The sequence below is a fragment of the Diadema antillarum genome, unplaced genomic scaffold (genome assembly GCF_040938485.1).
Source record: "Diadema antillarum isolate AM-2024a unplaced genomic scaffold, OU_Dant_1.0 seq00002265_RagTag, whole genome shotgun sequence".
Classification (NCBI taxonomy): Eukaryota; Metazoa; Echinodermata; class Echinoidea; order Diadematoida; family Diadematidae; genus Diadema; species Diadema antillarum.
In genome coordinates, this window is record NW_027272894.1 from 179878 (window position 1) to 199728 (window position 19851).

The following is a 19851-nucleotide window of genomic DNA, read 5'->3' on the forward strand; positions in this document are numbered from 1 at the left end:
AACCAATGCAATATAATACCACAACCATCTCCATGATTTCAATGTTATATAATTATCAAGAGGATTGATTACAACGTACAGAATCTTGTGAAATAGTATCAATTCTTGATCAAATCAACAATCTTGTCACTTTTAACAAAATTTATCTATGGGTATGATCCAAATTATGTTTTATACAGGTAGACAAAAAAGGAGAGAAAAACAAACGCTTTACATTTCACTGTCTGTTGTCTATTAAACAAGTTCATGCTTTTCTTGTGAATTCCTCTTTTCCATGTAGAGTTATAAACTAAGATTGTTTTGCTTACTTGTTTATTTATCCAAACCTGAGTTGATATCATTATAATAATTGTATTCATGTTTTGTTTCGTTTACGTGATCCAAAGTTCCTTTGAATATCATGAACTCATGTCAGCCTTATTTATATTACTTTGTATTACTTTATATGGAAATAAAATCATTTTGAATTCAATTCAATTCAATTCAATTGAATCAAAAGAATAGTAAAGTGGCATTCGGAATCTCATGGACTTTCAATTCAGCTATCAAAACATTAGTCATTGTCCATATTTAAGCTATGATAATTGTTTATTACGTCACATGACAGTTTTATGGAAATACCGTTAATCCATAAACAAATATAACATCGTATGTATATGACCCATTTTACGAGTACTGTAAAGCAAAGTATTTTGGCGGCATCAAAATTGCGCGAACTGGAGCCGACGGTCTCTTTCGCGGCATTATATTGTCACTGGCATTTTATTTTAATGCATTTAGTGTGGACGAGAAGTATCTCGTACATACTAATTTTGCGAAATTAAAATGCAGCGGAATATTTCTGGTTTTACAGTAACTATATATATACAGAATTATTCCTCTGAGAAGTGATTATATCCCTAGCTATAAAAACTACTGAGCGTGAATAATATATTTTGTGTAACGTTTCTGTCCATAATTGTGCGTAAGTCATGTATGCTGGACGTCCTAGTCAAGGTTTAAATTTCTTATGGCGATCCACACAAAATGCATCTGATATAGGCCTATTCCATGTTCAAACTATTCATATATTGTGTATAATGTATGTACAGCTCTATATGCATTTTGTAACTAAATCACATCTAATCAAATCGATTCAAAATGAATCACACACGTACATCATATCTATTGACACAAACTTTTAATCCCTCCAATAAAGACACAATGCCCACAATGTATTTCATAACCGTAACATCTTTACAACTGAGAAAGAAGAAAGTGACCCTCTGGCTATTAAATGGAAACCAAAACTGACGTTATGTACACAACTTCAAAGCAATTAATAGGCACTCTTATTTCTTTTTTTCCCTTGTGAATTGTATTTCTTGTGACCTCCTTGTTGCTGTTGTCCGCCGTTATGGCCCGAATTCACGAAGGTGGTGTATACAATCTTGTCCATGATTTAAACCATGGACAAAGACTATGGGGCGCCAAGTGTCACACGCGCGGAATATTCGTTTCGAAATCAGTCATTTCGTTACAAAATAATCATTTCGTTGCTTAAATGACTGCTTTCGTCACGAAATATTCCATGCGACACTTGACACTCCATGGTCTTAAACTATGGACAAGATTGTACCACGGTACCTTCGTAAATTGGGCCTATAAGTTTGGGTTCCCTACAGGGAGTATCCGCTCCTTAGCGCTCCTGGCATATCACCTTATAGGGCTTCGGGAGCAGAGTGAAGGATCGGTGGCCGTAGCTAAAGTCAGCCTTGGCTCCCGGGGGAAGAGACACCTTGAACCGCTGCATGATGTTGGTGAAGAATAGAAACATTTCCATCTTGGCCAGCTGCTCACCAAGACACTTGCGACGGCCTGACAATCAAAGAAGAAAAAAAAAAGCAATCAATAACATATCAACATATTAATGATCATAACAATGAAGATGATAGTGATATCAATAATGATAAGTACATGTATTACGAATCACTATATCAGTACATTTAAATACACTTCACTGATCACTGGGAGCAGAAATTTAAAGAAATTTTCGAGTGTTTATCAAACTTGATGCATGTGTGTAAGTCAATTGTATAACAAAACACCCTACCATATAAAAATTACCCGACAGACCCTAATATATACAGGAGATATCGCTATTTTCCTCAATACACCATAATTATTGTGGACTGTTTATTCTATAGAAACAATTTAATCATAACTATTGTTCACGTTTTGTATATTCCGCAATACTTAACATTGATTTTTACCTTGATTGTTTCAATCACGAGCTCACATTTGAGAACTATTTTGTAGCACTAAAGCTGGGTTTTCTTTCATCTGGAAATGGTTAATATAGCCTTTCAACAAGAACCATATTCAGTGGGTCAAATATTTTATTTTGTGGAATGGAGCAAAATAAGTTTTGTTCTGATATCATTTTCAATTTGTAATTCAATGCAAGTAAAGCTGTGTAACGAACTTGCTTGTGTCTTCCAAGATTTCACCATTTTCGGTGGACACTTCTTTTCCAGTTGTTATGAATATTCAAATCAACAAGTTGATGATGTCATGCCATCACAATTTCTTATTCTTATCATATACAGAACAGATTCCCAAAATGAAAATCACATTTCAGCTGTATGAATATAGAACTGGCCTTGTAACCACCCAGAATAGATGAAAACTAAACTATGAAAACTTTGGTATGGGACTAACGTATGCTTTTACGTGTGTTAGGAAAATTTTCCTAAATTTCTTATAAAACCTACATAAAAAAATTGTGAGGACATGACATCACGTCCAACTCACTCATTTGAATATTCAAGGAAGGAATGATCAAGAAATGTTTTCCGATAAATGTGAAATTTGAAAAAAGTCATATCTTTCTTCATTTTTATCCAATTTTTGTCATTTTTTGCAACGTTCTGTCGGATTTGTTTCTTTCTTTCTTTTAAAGTTCATTGGGTTTTTTTTTAGATGGGTTCCCTCTCTAGTTTTCTCTCAATAACGATCACCCGAGCAAAGGTCATGCTCACCTGCGCCGAAGGGCATGTACGCGTCGTGCTTCACAAAGCTCTTCCCATCTTTCGACAGGAAACGTTCAGGTCGGAACACTTCCGGGTCGCCCCACACCTTTGGGTCATGATGGATGTACAAGATGTTCATCCCGATGTTTGTTCCCTTAGGAATGTCGTAGTCCTTGATCTTAATATCAGCCGTGGCTCGATGTGGAAGACCGATGGGAGCTATAGGCCGAAATCGCAGCGCTTCTGTCAGGACTGCCTGAGTGTACGGCATTACCTTCTGATGCTCGTATGACGGCACTGAGTCGAATCCGATCTCTCGTTGAATTTCAGCAACGACCTGAAACGGTTCCGTTTAGATGACGATTATTTTCCTCTTTTAAAACACAAAATAAACATCAGATATAAGCACGCGTGTAGGTTCGTTTATTTTTGTCCTCAACAAGGAAACTGTGCAAAAAAGTGATGAAATATTGCTGGAAAGTTTAGGCAAATTTAATGCAAAGAATCTAAAGGTCGATAACCCTTGACATTAAGATACATAAACAATGATAATATGCACATATAGTGCGATGCTGACAAGTTTGTCTTTTCCTCTGTTGGTATTCCAAGTTAATAAGCATCAACCAGGACCCGAGCAATCTCTACCTGCCTATATAGTACAATGCTATTTCGAAAGCGTCTCCCATTAGATTCATTTTTAGTCTGGCTGAAAAGCACACTCGAGTTTTCCAGTGCTGTTAACACTCTGTATAACGAATAGCAGTCATCTGTGACCGGTGACAGGAAATGGCAACAGTTTAAATTGTATGTTTTTAAGTGCTTATATTCTCACCTTTTTCTGAATATCAGGATACGCAGCCATGAAAAGCACCACCCACGCCATTATTGTTGATGTCGTTTCCGTCCCTCCGACGAAAAAATCAAAAGCGACGGTCGTCGCCTTCTCCAAACTTAGTTCCGACCTTTGACCAGTTTTTTCCAACTCATGTACTTGGTTGATGTACATATCGATGACGTCTCTGATGTCATTTGGGTCAAAGGTCTTTTTGTGCTCCTTCACTGCATTACTCAAAAATTCTCTGACGCCGACCATTTTATTTCTCCTCCCGTTGCGAATAAAAGTAGGAAAATACCTGATGATAGTTGGTTCTTCAGCAAATATGTCGTTCAGGTATTTCGTCATATTCTGGAAGACTGGATCCGAATATTCAAACCTGTGTCCAAAGGTGATGGCACATATGATATTTGAGACGGCCCACATGAAGTTAGAATGTGGGTCTAGCGGGGCGCCACCCTTGCTTGCAAAGTCGTCAGTCAGCATTCGCGCTTCCTCGTTGATGCGACTTTCCAAGCTCCTTTTCCCCATGCCGAAATTGCGCAGAGCGTTTAGACCGAATCGCCGATGATCGACCCATTCTGCGCCTTCTGAGAAGACCACTCCACCTGAGAGATGTAGGAGAAGATGGGGGTCGAGTGTTGCATGAATATTTCGTCAGTTCGGTTCGAAAATGTAGCCATTTTGTGGAAGAAATTTTAATTTCTTTACAAAATGACTTTATTTCGTAACGAAATCAACATTGAAGAGTTTTATTGGAAAATGAGCTAAGTGCCATATTTTCATCCGTAATACCTCACTAATTACATAACAAAATTATTCTAGAAGTTATAGATGTAAGTTATAGAACTGTATTTGCTAACTATTTTCTTTGGTTTTTAGCAGATTTAATCACAAATATCTAAACTTAATAAGAATGGAGTTAATTCGTTTTGCGATAAAACGCTTCATTTCGTAAGGAAGTGAACATTTCGTCGACGATACGACCGATTTCGTTAGGAAAAAGACCGTGCGACACTTGGCGCCCCATAGGAGATGATCAAGTAATCGGTTTGAGAGATGGATAGAAAAATAAATGCATTGAATAGATCGGAAGCTAGCTTTTATACTGACCAGGCTGATATATATTCTACAACAAAGTCAGAGACATAAACGCTGATGAATACAACATTGTTGAATTTTGTTTGAACAAAATGCAAATATATACCATCACAAATATGAAGAGTCAAACAAGGGGCATTTTATAATCAAAGTTAGCCAAGGGTGATTCTTCTCTCATGTTTGTTTAAACATGGACCCTAGCTCTTACGTTTGTTCAAACATGGACCCTATAGGATCCATGGTTCAAATAAGATTAAGTACACCAAGACCATCGCACTGTTGATATCATAATGATTTTCAACGCTTGACGAGAACGGAACCCTGGTGATAGTAAACAAAGGGTGAGGGGAAATGACTTGAAGTGTAAAAGAGAGACGGACAGACTGACAAACAGTACATTGGAAAAGTAAAAAGGAAGATAGTAAGCAAATAATCAAAGTTGGTGAAGGTGATGGGATAAACTATCACTTCCGAGGCGACCTGGATGTAGCTATCTTTCCGAAGCGCAGCTGAGGAAAGATAGCGTACACATTCAGATCGCCGAGGAAGTGATAGTTTGTCTCATTGCCTGAAACTAAAAGGTGATTATTTGCTTTATATTCCACATCTAGGGTCCTAGAAATTTCCATTTTATTCCACATCTGAAACCGTTTTAGCTGTCTTTAGGTATCATTAGGGCTTAGGCTACGTGTGTGCGTAGATTGACAAAACAATGAATTTGCTGCGCGCACCGCGCGGCACCAAAGTGAAAGTGCATTGCACTGTGTACTATCAAGTGACCTAGGTCACATGATAGTCCACACTTTTATTTTTATACTCATCTTGCGTTAGGACTGTGTGGACTGTGTGGAGATCAGCGAAACAAAAGGGACAATCAACATAGAGTGTAACGAACTTTTCTTCTCAGGTGATGTGATGGGTAAAACTACGCTTCATCACGTGATCAGCTCTGGACCAATCCTATTGCAACATTCTTAGTACGTGGAGTATAAAAACATACAGATAGGCTGACATGATAGATATACACATGAAATGTGCACAGATAACTGGGTAAGGAAAAAACTACTGCATGTGATGACAGACGATCTCTTACCGTTGTACTTAACAAATGCCTTGAATTCTGGATCCGGCTCCCTTCCCGTTGTGACGTCAGCTTTCTTCACGAGAATTTCGTTCACCAGTTCGTGAGATGCCAAGAATACCAACTTTCTGTCACCCAAGTTGAAGTACATTACGTCTCCGTATCTATAAATGACAAGAAATGTCATAACAAATGTGATGATTAGAGCAGTGGTGACGGTATACCAATAACAATTGAATCTGAAAAGGATAGACAGCATGCTTTATCAATTAGTGTATTCACCTCAACATCGCATTGCATGCTCTCTGAGATGGCTCCGGAGTTATTGACATTACAGGTCTCACCAACTGAAAATAGAATCGAACAGCCCGAGCTCCATAACTTTTCCGTATTAAATACAGATATGTAAGTATCTTATTACACATGGTTAAATTGTTAAGGGTTATACCCCTCTGCAAAAAAAAAAAAAAAAAAAAAAATCGTGTTAGCAGTTAGCAGTGTTCTGAAAGACAAGATATTTGAGATCTCACAACTTTCCCTTTCGCCTTCTCGGACCCCGAAAGATCGAAATGACGATATCTCAAAGGTATGTGATGCTACTCGCCTAACTTGGGTCCCAGTGTTCTCAAAGGCGAATAACATCCAGTTTTCTCGGTTATAGTTAGGCCTATTCGGTATTGTATAAATTGGTTTTTAATCATTAATAAATTCAATTCGCATGGTCCGTCGGCAAAAATAAGAGGCCCTTAATTGGAACTCCACTCTCATCGAAGACAGCTATCTACATTGAAGTCCGGGTGAAAACAATTTATGTGAAGGAAAAAAAAAAGAAAGGAAAGGAACGGTGGTGTGCCCTGGGTTATTTTTCTCACTTCTTCGAGAGGTCGTAGATGACGAAAATCGGATTCTTGAAGATACTGGAGAACGCAAAGAAGTAGTTTTGCGGCCATGGGAGGCTAGTGGGCCCTGGTGGAAGATTGTAGCGTCTACGACCCTTGGTACTCCTCAGCACCCAACTCAGGCCGAGACAAAAGACGACACCAAGTAGAATACCGGTTCGTCCGACTTCCGACAACGCATTGAGCACGAGGTCGATCATGATGACGACGATGACGAGAGCTGCGTCCTAAAAAAAAGAAAATGTTTTAGAAGTGTTTACTTTCTAGTAGTTTATGAAATCATACCATGCAATTCAATTCAATTCAATTAATTTATTTCCAACAGAATATAACACAGAATCAGTAATTACAAACGTATCACAAACATTGACAAACGTACGCATTATTGCGCTGTGCCTACAGTTGTTTTATTATATCACGAGGAAGAAGTGTATAATACACGAAATTTCAAGCAAAAAGATATAAGGTTATTGAACATAATTGGAGGGAATTCCGCATCACGAAATTAAGCATGATTTGCACCCTACTAAACTACTATACAGAAAAAAATAACTACTAGGTCAAAACTTAGATTTTAGTAAGCAATGGATCCCGTATATACCAAGTTAAATTATTTCCTTACCAACTGGGGAAGCATTTTCTTAAAGACTAAAACTCAGATTACTGAGTTTACCTGAAATAAGATGACCAAACTCAATTAGGAAGGGATGTCTTCCGGCGATGTCTCTTAGCTGTTGTACGCTTTTTGCTTCTCTCAAATCCCCATCCGGTAAGACGATTTAAAGTACAACACACCTTCTTAACATTTGCTTAAAGCAGTGGAAACCTTATACATTCCCTCTACCAAACACATTCAGTTCTTCCAGCTGTTGGCTCTATAAACATGAATGCATTTTACAGTAGGACTATAGGTTCTCTACGTGATAATTCAAAGGGATTATCAAGGGAAATTGATTTTCAAATTTCCAAAGGGCAAATGCAAATCAAACACACACAACGAATAAGCCCTGCTGCAAAGAGCAGAGTGTCCCACAGTGTGTTCACAATGTGTTCACATTTTCGGACATGTGAAAACGCTCAAATTTAACATTGTGAAGATAATTTCACACCATGATGTGGTTTTTCACAGAGCGTTCACATAGCAATATTCTGTTTCGTACTGTGAATAGATGATTCACAATGTGTTCATAGTGTTAAAACTCTCGAATTTAACAGTGTGAAGAGATTTCACACTGTAATTACAATGTGCTCACACTGTGTTTCACGCAGTGTTACACACTGTGGGACACTGCATATGTTTTTTGTTTTGTTTTGTTTTTTTCCAGCGGGAAGGTCAGGAAAGAGGACTCCATATCTTAACAGAGAGTTGAAGAAAATAGACATTCGAGAAGATACGCTTGTAAAGCAAAGAAAAAGTCTCTATCAAGTATTTCATCATTTCTATGTGATCAGCACTCAAATTCTCAATAATTCCATGTTCCTGTTTCACCTATACACTGGTTTACAAAAGAACAATACCTACCCTGGGGGCTCATTCTCATCTAGATATACGAGATAGTATTGCGATCGAACAGAAGATAATTAGATACTACTACTACTGATGATAATAATAATAATGATAATAATGATAATAATGATAATAATTTCAGGGTTTCAGCCTATATGCCAACTCGAGTTCCATAAACGAAGTTGCACCTCCAAATCGTTCTATCTAACATGACTGTCATCAATTCATGAATAAGATAAAGGTATACTTACTTTGATGCGACAATGAAGAAATCAATTTCTTACTCCGGAGTCTTGAGATCGGTCCTATTGAGACCAATTACTTGACGATGAATAATTTTACGCACCTACAACAGCCTCTTATATCCAGAAAAGAAAAAGCAGTGTTCGATGGAGTATAAACAACTCCCTCTCGTCGATAAGAAATCACGTGATCACAGTCAACCAATAAAAAGACGACGAGTTTCTGATAGATAAGAACATGACCTGCAAATGATCATGCCCTCGTCAAGTCGAGCTAGACAAACACGAAGAAAGAAATGTCTTATTCGATTTCATTTATTTCATCAAACTGTGTTTGCACCCATGTACTTCAAACGCGATTGAAGTTAAGTGTATATCAAGCCCTTTGTACAAAAGTGTTTGCTCTTGAAAAGAATTGAAAAGTGTTTGATCTTGAAAAATGACAATGCATGAAAAATTAGGTGTGTCAGCGACAGATTAAATAAACGCCCTGGGAAATTTCAGACAGATAGGAAAAAACCCCTCTAATGCCGGAATGCCCCCACCCCACCCCTCAAAATAGAAAAAAAAATCGGGGAAAAGGGTCTAGATCACGTCACCTTCCAATCATCTCTACTGTAAGTAGTTGGACTAACAAAAAAAAAATCAGTTACATTCAAAAATTTGGCACTTTTGATTTTCACAAGCAGAATCCGTCATTCTTTCTTCTTCTTGTTCTTTTTCTTCCTTTATGGTATTTTCAGTTTTGATTTGTTTTGTTCTGTTGTTTTTTGTTTGTTTGTTTGTTTGTTTTTGTGGGGATTTTTTGGTGTTTTTTTTTTTTTTTTTTTTGGGGGGGGGTTGGTTTTGGTTTTTTGCTTCGGTGTAAAAAGCCTTGAGCATTTAACCAGAATTGAAAATGACGATATAGTAATTGTATGTATTATCATTATTACTGAGTGTAAATCTAGCACGGTGACATTCTTACATCACTCGACTTGAAAGAACAGAAGAGTTCTCAAAGTGTTTCCATTTTACCAGAGTGGGACTAATGATGAATTGGAACATGGTTGACATAAAGCTGAAAATTCGAAGGCCTTTCAAAAGTAACTGACAGCACGGAAACTTGTTCCATCTAAACAGCTATCTTGTCATTTTAGATGAAAGTTTGATGAAGACCATTTAGGAAACAACGATTTTGTTACGATCAATGAAAAGTTGGAATCTGTTGAAAACAACATGAATAACGCGTGTATACTACTGTGACCAGTTGTATGACGTTATCAAGTACATCCATCATCTTGCATAACCCAAATTTCATCGATTAATCTCGTCTACAAGAGTTGATAACGATAGATGTATAGTCATACAATAGTATTAGCATGGAACGTTTAGCTTAAATAATACTTTGCATGGAGAGGTCGTGCGACCTTTTGTGAATACAAAATAGGGGTCACGCAACCTTTTTCTACGACATGTTTACAAAATCCCACTGACGACATTGAGTGGAAGGTACGGTTTTCTCGTGACGTTGACTTTACGATAACTGCCCCTCGTGTAGATAATCTATGCAACGATAATATGAGAATGCACTCTTTACATTCTAAGACATTACCAGATAAACATCGTCATGATTGTGTACATGGCTTATTTCAACATTGATATTAAACGAACCTACGACCTCCTGCTCACCGGACAGGCGTCATCTCCACTAGACCACCGAGCTTTCGCCCGACAGCAATCAGTGTTGGTTCTAATCCTTATAGCATGCAGCGGTAACTGCATAATTATTCAATTTTTTGTTATCATGGCTACTACTAAAACACTGATAAATTCAGTGCTTATTTACGTCAATGTAGGGCAATTTATCAATCAGATGCAGTGAAAACATCTCGACAAAAGACTTTCATGAATTTGAATAATTACGCAGTACCCGCTGCATGCTATAAGGATTAGAACCAACACTTGCTATCGGGCGAAAGCTCGGTGGTCTCGTGGAGATGACGCCTGTCCGGTGATGAGGAGGTCGTAGGTTCAAATCCTGCTCGAGCATGTACGCCCATGATTTTTTTAATCATATCTACTACTAAAACACTGATCTATATTCAGTGCTTATTTACGTCGATGTAGGGCAAATTGTCAATCAGTTGCAATTGATAGGAAAGGTCTCTATTCATGGATCATAATCTTAACACGTCCCTTCCTGAGATTATGCCTCAGAACTTTGTGAGTATATTGATCCTATGGACTAGGTGATGAAAAGGGGAACACGAAGAATAATTTTTGATAAAAAAGAAAGCAAACAAAGACAGGACAAGAAAGAAAATTGTAAAAAAATGTAAAAAAGAAAAGAAAGGAGAGAAACAAAGAAAGTAGAGGAGCACGACCAAGAGCAGCACAGTAAACCTTCTTCCAAACAGCCATTATTTCATAGGCAGTATAATATCATAGTAATATACACAAACGTAGATATGTAGGGTAGTCTACAAGATTTTTTTGGTAAAAAAAAAATGATACTTTGATTGGTCCTAAAGTGCCCTTTTAATTCACGTGCCGTCTTCTTGATACGAAGGCTACATATTTCGTTCTTCTCCTATACGACACTACATGCAGTAACTTACCGAAAACTTTAAACATTCATTTATCAAGATCGCTGACGGATAACAAGAACAACATCTACAACAACAAAATAACAGCGGTCCTCTCCGCTTGTAAGGCGTTCATTGCAGTGCTACGATTCTCCAAGACCGCTCACCCTCCCTCCTCAACCCATAGAATACGTTCAGCTATTAAAGGCCATGAGCGTCAAAAGTCTCATAACGTTGATAATGCTATGTGCAATATCTAGACCCTCCCCTATGATCTTGTACTGTGAAAACTGGAACCGTGATAGTGATAGTTGACTGTTTCATACCCTCCCCCCTCAAAAAAAAAAAAAAATGGAGCGACACAATAAAAGTATGAAGCTACGTTACTAGGGCAGTCGAATCACAAAATCAGAGTCAATGTGTAACAGGCGTGTATGCGATATTGGCAAAATGTGTATCGAATGTAGATCACATAAAATTACGCGAGCGCGCGCGCGCATACACACACACACACACACACACACATAATATATATATATATATATATATATATATATATATGAAGAGTTTGTTTGCAAAAACCAATAAGTCTATTTTTGAAGATTTTGAAGTACGGTCTCTGTCATAAAGTACAAAATGATACCTTTTAAATGACATATTGGTCACTACATAATCGGATAAAGGTACATTTTTGAAGTTATGGTCAAAAGAAGCAAAAGTTTTCTTATTATTATTCTTGTTTTTCTTGACCTTTAATAGCAAATATCTCTATTTGGCAAATATATCGGTTTTTGCGAACAAACTCTTCATATATATATACACTGTATATACATATATTATGATAAACGCATTAAATGTATAATTCTAGATACATACGTATATCATATCGTAAATAATACCGAGTGTGACATTTATAGGGGGCTATTCCGGGAATTTGATGCTATTGCACAGTTATTTTGTTTCTATAGAGATCACAATCAAATTAAATGATGCTTGGAAGTCATTGCCAACTCAACCACAACTCTTTGTCAACGTCGTACATTTGAATATGACACACACACAGGCACTACACACAAACACACACACACACACCCACACACACGTTATATATATATATATATATATATATATATATATATATAAAGAGAGAGAGAGAGAGAGCATATCACACTTATATGATTTGATGGTCAGTATAATTATACAAGAAAATTCAATTTATGATGTTCCGACAAGGAAATAATGCTGGTCAAAACGAACGTGTATTTTTCAAGTGAAGCAAGTATGAAACCGTTAAACAGAAAGACATTCACTTTATATCAAATCTTCTCATAAGAAATTCAGTGGAATAGAAAAAATCGCTAACTCTCTTACATCATACTGAATCCAATAATATCTTTCGACAGATTTTTCCTTATTGTGTACACCGTTCTCTGGAACATTGTCACTTGAGTACAATCAAATAGTCGATATCACAATTTTTATTGAATCAACTATTGGTCATTTTTTAGCAAATATATCATTGTATGATAATTAAGATATCGAGACAAATAAAACACTGAAGTGAAAAAAAAAATCTACAATTTACTGCTTGCTCCCTATCTTTAAGAATAGTATTCCCCCGGCCCTGTCACAGGTCGACAAACTATTGCCGCCAAAGACCAGTCGGCCTGATGAGGCGTCCCGGAGAGGACGTAAAACGTCTCTACTCCAAAACTCAAGTAAATCCTTGACTAAATTTACTGATATAGTTTATGAACTACTTTATCTCGAGTACATCTGAGTAGATCTACAAACATGTACTGTACATACTACTTTGCCGGAAAGTATGAAATTAATTGGGGCTTGTATGGGAATGTCATACTACCGTGCTTTTGTTTCTCAGGTAAAAAATGACTATCAATGACAAAGAATACAAACCAAAGATTTGTTTTCAACAAATTAATTAATCGTTGTGTACTAAGTATTCTGCAACAATGTCCCTGTAATAAAATTAAAATTAGCAATATCATAATTCAAAACGAAATCGTCATCTCATTATTTCCAGCAAACGTCTCAATCTTAATAATATGATATAGTGAAAAAAAAAGAGGAGACAAATCCAAAGAAAATGCTCTTGATTTCACTACTTGTAGTCCCAGTGAAGAATAGTGCAGTTGCATTATGGATGTCATATACCGTTCCTATTCAGCCTATTTAACCATTATTCAAGGTGCATATAATCATAATCGTATAGATATCATACAAGGCATGACACTCTCATGGGAAATTGGTTGAACATAACATTAACAAACATAACATTACATTTAGAGGAACCATCTTTGAGTAAAATATTATACAGGGCCAGATCTGTGAAAGAAGTCATTTCAAATACATCATTCAAACACACATTCAAACCGTTCCATAAAAAAGCAACATTCACAATGTGTTGCACAATCGTAACATCATTAGAATTGCGCCGTTTACCATGTTTACCGAGACATATCACCTTCCGAATATTTCATCAAATTTTATATCATATTGAAGACACTTTTGAAGTATTAAGTACTGTTATTTTTTATTGTCTTTGCTGTTGACCGCGATCCTCTCTTCCTGTTGCTGTTGTCCACCGTGTGTTAAAGGTCTGTTCGCCCACTGGGAGAACCCGTTGCTCAGCGCTCCTCGCATAGGACTTTGTAGGGATTCGGGAGCAAAGTGACTGTCCGGTGACCGTAGCTTAAGTCTGCCTTGGCTCCGGGGGGAAGGGAAACCTTGAACCGCTGCATGATGTTGGTGAAGAAGAGGAACGATTCCATCTTGGCCAGTTGCTCGCCAAGACACTTGCGACGACCTGTCAATCAAAGACAGCAGTTCAGCAATCAACATTACAAACACAAGCATAATGATCATGATGGTAATAGAACTATCATTACTACGCTTCAAACGCGTCAAAGCTATACTACAAAAATATGATGTGATCTGGGGCGTTTCTTGAATGTATGCTACGGTATTGCCTCCGAGGGTCCATTAGTATCGCCTTAGCATCGGTTGTATCTTTTTTGAACGTTGGTCAAAAAACGCACTGATGCCTCGAATCTTACTATTGCATTTCTATATCTTGCTTCGGCACTGTATGCCACGCAGATCGAGTATCCACGAATATTTTTATGATATCTTACATACACTTACAGGAGAGACTAAAGAAGAAGCCTGTAAGACGGTATGGTATTTGACAAAAACAAGAGAGGGGGGGGGGGAATAATGACATTGTTTCATTCGTTTATCGCCCACAAATTGCAATTAAATGTAAAACAACAATGTCTTCAGAGATATCAATGCTACTCAATCACGTTCATCCTCATATATGGCAAAGTTCATGCTCACCTGCGCCGAAGGGCATGAACGCGTCGTGCTTCACAAAGTTCTTCCCATCTTTGGACAGGAAACGCTCAGGTCGAAACACTTCCGGGTCACCCCACACTTTGGGGTCATGGTGGATGTACAAGATGTTCATCCCGATGTTTGTTCCCTTTGGAATGTCGTAGTCTTTGATCTTCATATCAGCCGTAGCTCGATGCGGGACACCGATAGGAGCAATGGGTCGAAATCGCAGAATTTCTGTCAGAACTGCCTGAGTGTACGGCATTGTTTTCTGATGCTCGTACGACGGCGGTGAGTCGAATCCGATCTCTCGCTGGATTTCAGCAACGACCTGTAAATGTTCCATTCATATTCTGATTAAGCATCACACAGCTATAAGAGTGCATTTCTATGATGCTCATTTAGTAAAAAAAAATGCACGAATAATGCTGGAAAGCTGTAGAATATTTGAAATTGAAACTTTAGAGGTGCAATTAAGCCTTGACGTCTTCAAAGATGGAAACATAAAATATGCGCCCATAGCAGCCCCTTTGGAGTTAGCGATGTTAACAACTGTCATTTTGCACGGTTTAAACGTGCCTAAGCAACAAGTGCCATTGATTAGAACTGAAGCACAATCTCCATCTAAATAGCATTGTGCAATTGGGGGGAGGATCGTTCCTAGTTAATTATTTCATTTTGCAGTCTACCAAGCAAACATGATGTTTTGCCTGGCAGTGAAATTGGAGTGGTTTAAAAATGTACGTTTTCACACAGTTTATTTCTCACCTTTTTCTGGATATCAGGATACGCAGCCATGAAGATCATCGCCCAGGTCATCGTCGTTGATGTCGTTTCTGTCCCAGCAGTGAAGAAATCAAAGACGATGGTCCAAGCCTTCTCCATACTTAGCTCCGACCTTTGACCCGTCTTTTCCAACTCTCGTACTTGGCTGATGTACATATCGATCACGTCTCTGACATCATTCGGGTCAAAGGTCTTCTCGTGCTCCTTCACTTCTTTGTTCATGTAGTCTCGGATGGAGAGTAGTTTCCTTCTCCGCCCGTTGCGGATGAAAGCTGGAAAGTACTTGATAATACCTGGTTCCTCAGCAACAACGTCATTCATGTCCTTAGTGAGTTTCTGGAACATTGGATCTGAATATTCAAACCTGTGACCAAAGGTAATGGCGCAGATGATGTTCGAGACGGCCGTCACGAAGTTTGCATGTGGGTCGAGCGGGGCGCTACCTTTGCTTGCAAAGGCATCTGTCAGCATACGTGCTTCCTCGTTGATGCGACTTTCCAAGCTCCTCTTCCCCATGCCGAAATTGCGCAGCGCGGTTAGGCCGAATCGTCGATGGTCGACCCACTCTGCGTCCTCCGAGAACACCACCCCACCTGAGGAAAAAAGTACAGGTGAAGGAGGATGAAGTGATCTGGGTAGATGATAATAATATTATATCGCGAGTGTCGACACTAACTTTCCTGTCCGGTGGCCCCTTCGGGCAGAAAAAGATAAGTACCCGTTGTAAAAAAAAAAAAAAAAAAAAAAGTCGATCCCGGGACCGGTAATTTTCTTCCGCTATATCGAAATTTCTTCATAACCGAACAAATTGATATACAAACATAGAAATGATAATGTTGCGACATGAATTTTTATTTCGGAATCGGAATTTCGTTATAACCGCGTTCGGTATAACGGGAGTGCACTTTTGTGGGAAAAAAAAGAGAGCAAAATTATCAGTTCATTTTTAATCTTAGTATCCGATCGGACCATCAAAACATAAATTTGTTGGCCAGACACAAATTTTTAGTTGCCCTAGCTACAGGGCCACCGCTTGTGTTGCACTCTGCATGTAGATAATTAGGTAAATACATGGTGTAAGGTTATAGGGGTGTTAGTGACACAGTAAGAGGAAAACAAAAAATAAAAAAGATTCAAGGGGAGCGTAAACCTCGTGAAAAGAAATCAAGGAATCCACTTCAATGCCAGGAAAAAACAATATCTTACCATTGTAATTCAAGACTGACTGAAGTTCTGGATCAGGTTCTCTCCCCGTTGTGACGTCAGCTTTCTTAACGAGAATCTCGTTCACCAGTTCAGGGGTTGACAAGAAAACCAACTTCCTGTCACCCAAGCTGAAGTACACAACGTCTCCATACCTGCATGTGAGAGACAATACATTTCATTGAACGTTTCTTCATTTCTTTTAACTTTATAATGCTAACAACAAGATTAGATTCATTAAGTTGTGTATCATTACTTTACACTTGTTTGTGTGCCAAGAAGTAAGGAATGTTAATTGTGATCCCTACTTATTGTGATCATGAAGATAATAATTACAGTCCCAAATCTAGATTAATAATCCAGTTGGTTGTTATCATTATAATAATGATTATAACAACTACACTGACTTTGGTAATGATAACGATGATACTATATAGGCCTACATAACACGGAGGGAAAGGGGTTAAGTGTGTTTTAAGTAGTTTGAACTCTTACTTCTCGGAGAGGTTGTAGATGACTTTGATGGGATTCTTGAAGATGCTGGTGAAGGCGAAGAAGTAATTCTGCGGCCAGGGGAGGCTGGTAGGCCCTGGTGGCAGATTGTAGCGTCTACGACCCTTGGTACTCCTCAGCATCCAACTCAGGCCGAGACAAAACACAACACCAAGTAGAATACCGGTTCGTCCGACGTCGGACAACGCGTTGATCACGAGGTCTATCATGATGACGACGATAATGACGATTATTAGAACAATATTGTTTTTTCTATGATTTGCCCCTTAGTCTAGTTGTTATAAGCTTGCAGACAAAGCGATCTGTTTTCTTACCTGAGCTTGAGGCAGAGCTTTTGTGTTTGTCACCAACTTTGCATCTCACCTCTTATATGCTCACCCAATCCCACGCACGGACCGTGAAAGCAGTCACAAAATTCAGCGAGAAGGCACGTGATCACAGTCCACCAATAGGAAGAATCAAGCGACAATATCCTATAAACCCTACAACTCTATTGCTGAAATCACACCGAGGAAGACCAGAACCGAGAAGAATATCTTACCGGGTTTTTTTTTTTCCACTATTTTTGTTTTGTTGTGCCTGAGCCAAGAGTGATTTAGCTCAAATACACCACGTCAGTACAGGTCAAATCAATGTCTGTACGCCAGGCTACTTTCCCAGGAAATATTGTTACACAAAGACGAGTGTTAGCGGAAGACAACTCCCTCGAACAATATGCTGTTAACACTCAACAACACATGCGTCAGAAAAAAAAAAAAGAAATGGGCTTATAAAAAGGTCGCGTGACCTCTCAATCCAAAAGCACTGTTGTACATACACCTGTCTTTTTGTATTAAGAAGTATCGTAGTCATCGTTGAGTGCAATGGGTTTTTATCGAAAATCATTAAATATCACCCTCCATGAAATTGAATTTCGATTAGAGTCATATTCATGCTAATGTCATCCAAGTACCGGTGGGTGGTTGTAGTGGTAGTGGTAGCGTTATCTGTTAATTAATGGTTGTGATAGAGGCAATGACAATTTTATGTCGGTTGTGTTTATGAGAGAAGATGACAGATGCTGGTGCTGTTGGCTTAGTAACTGCATCTTTCAAATTGGATGAATCACAAATCTGGGAGGATCACAACAGTAGTGATTGATAATTGCAGATATCGGTGTCCATTAGTATTGATGTTTGTAGTGATATCAAGTCAATTGTGGTAGTTCAGATGGGTCATTTTCCCTGTAAAATAATGCTGCTATTGGCATTTTGATTTTTGCATTTTTGTTGTTATTATTGTTGCGGTGTAGGCACAACTTGTGATGTGCAAAGAGTTGCATAGTTGCTGTTGTTTGGGGGTGATGGTGGTGGATGTAATGATTCTGGTGGTCAGATTATAGCTGTGATAGTATTGTTGGTGCTTTGTTGTTGTTTTTGCCGTGAATGTTGTTTCCTTTGTCACCGTTACTGCAAATATTTTTTTTTTCGAGCAGAAAACTCATCCAATCGCCGTACAAGAAACTTTCAAAGTCGTCGAGGTGGTTGAAGCGTGCTACTTTCCCTATTTCAAAAGACTGAATTCCAATTTCGACGATCTTGTGAATTCTCAGTTTTATTTCATTTATTTTATCAATTCATCCTTTTGCGACATTGAGAAACGCTTCAAGGAAATTACGTCGCCAGACCGATGTATATGAGAATGTACCAGACATATAGGAACTAGGAAAGTCTTGCTGAAAGCAATGTATCATTTACATTCACTGCTTATGGGCAATACTTCCATTGCAACATTTATCTTGCTAAAAGAAAGCATTTCTGATGGAAGAAGATAATTTATCCTTTAACCTAAATCATGTAAATTGAGCAAATGTATGGCAATTTACAGAACTGCTGTGAAATATGAGGACTCCTTTTCATATTTTTCATCGGCAATATATGCATGTTATACATTGAAAATGTTGAGGAAATTGCTAACAGGCACTACTGGGCCTATATTATGTTGAAAATACGGTTCATTTATTGTCAAGATGGAGATGTGCGATGTGCAAAGATAGGAAATGCGATGAGAACAAAATATTTGGCAACCATATATTATGAAAGGAATATAAACCCTGTACAAGATTAACACTAATCATTATACCGCACATGTAGCAGTGATCAAAACTTCCACTGACAATGAGAATATTTCGTATAAACTAGCAGAAGTATAGGTCGGTACACAGTGGCATGAAGTTTTAGGAAGGAAAAAAAAAAGACCTCGGAGGTCGCGCGACCTTTTCTTCGGCAATAGGTTCACGCGACCTTTTTTTTTTTCAGACAATGGAGACGCCCCTTTATGTGCCAAGCTTGGATATTTATTTTGCTGGAGTTATGTTAGTTTAAAGTTTCGCCCTTCAAATGAAACTGTCCCATGTACTGATTAATCGCAAGAGACTGTAGCCTCAATAAAGAGCTAGAAATGTGCAATGAAAGAAAGAAAATGTTAGCCAGACTTCATGACAGACCATAAAATGTTCTTCTCGCAAGACTGAGTTGATATGTATATATACCGAGTTTTCTCAATACCGTGTGTCAACAAAACATGTGAAAATAGTCAATTGAACACAATCATATCGGCAATATTATAATTCTTGATGAATCAACTATCTCGTCATTTTTAGCAAATGTATTTATGATTGTATAATACATGTATCATATCAAGACAAATGAAACACTAAAGAGACCAAAAAAAAAAAAAAAACCAACAGCTAACAGCTTGCAGCTTCTCT

At 38.1% G+C, this 19851-nt stretch overlaps 2 protein-coding genes across 2 annotated transcripts; both read right to left on the reverse strand.

Annotated features, from left to right (window-relative positions):
• Window positions 1–576: 576 nt before the first annotated feature.
• On the reverse strand, window positions 577–7148 carry LOC139714407 (cytochrome P450 2J2-like). Its single transcript, XM_071626115.1, has 5 exons — window positions 6901–7148; window positions 6041–6192; window positions 3844–4454; window positions 3021–3348; window positions 577–1857 (listed from the first exon to the last, which is right to left on the reverse strand). Exons 1-5 carry the CDS (start codon window positions 7125–7127, stop codon window positions 1679–1681), a joined length of 1497 nt encoding a protein of 498 aa, XP_071482216.1. The 5' UTR covers window positions 7128–7148; the 3' UTR covers window positions 577–1678.
• A 6572-nt stretch (window positions 7149–13720) lies between these two features.
• On the reverse strand, window positions 13721–16770 carry LOC139714413 (cytochrome P450 2J2-like). The gene is made up of 4 exons (XM_071626122.1): window positions 16593–16770; window positions 15369–15979; window positions 14604–14931; window positions 13721–14070 (listed from the first exon to the last, which is right to left on the reverse strand). Exons 2-4 carry the CDS (start codon window positions 15900–15902, stop codon window positions 13892–13894), a joined length of 1041 nt encoding a protein of 346 aa, XP_071482223.1. The 5' UTR covers window positions 15903–15979; window positions 16593–16770; the 3' UTR covers window positions 13721–13891.
• Window positions 16771–19851: the final 3081 nt, after the last annotated feature.

Coding starts and splice junctions, on each gene's coding strand:
- LOC139714413 (XM_071626122.1), bottom strand. CDS start 15,902: ATGGGGAAGAGGAGCTTGGAAAGTCGCATCAACGAGGAAGCACGTATG. Junction 14,932..15,368: donor ATCCTGATATCCAGAAAAAG/GTGAGAAATAAA, acceptor GAACATTTACAG/GTCGTTGCTGAAATCCAGCG. Junction 14,071..14,603: donor GTTCATGCCCTTCGGCGCAG/GTGAGCATGAAC, acceptor TTTGATTGACAG/GTCGTCGCAAGTGTCTTGGC.
- LOC139714407 (XM_071626115.1), bottom strand. CDS start 7,127: ATGATCGACCTCGTGCTCAATGCGTTGTCGGAAGTCGGACGAACCGGT. Junction 6,193..6,900: donor ATCTACGACCTCTCGAAGAA/GTGAGAAAAATA, acceptor TGTCATTTATAG/ATACGGAGACGTAATGTACT. Junction 1,858..3,020: donor GTACATGCCCTTCGGCGCAG/GTGAGCATGACC, acceptor TTTGATTGTCAG/GCCGTCGCAAGTGTCTTGGT.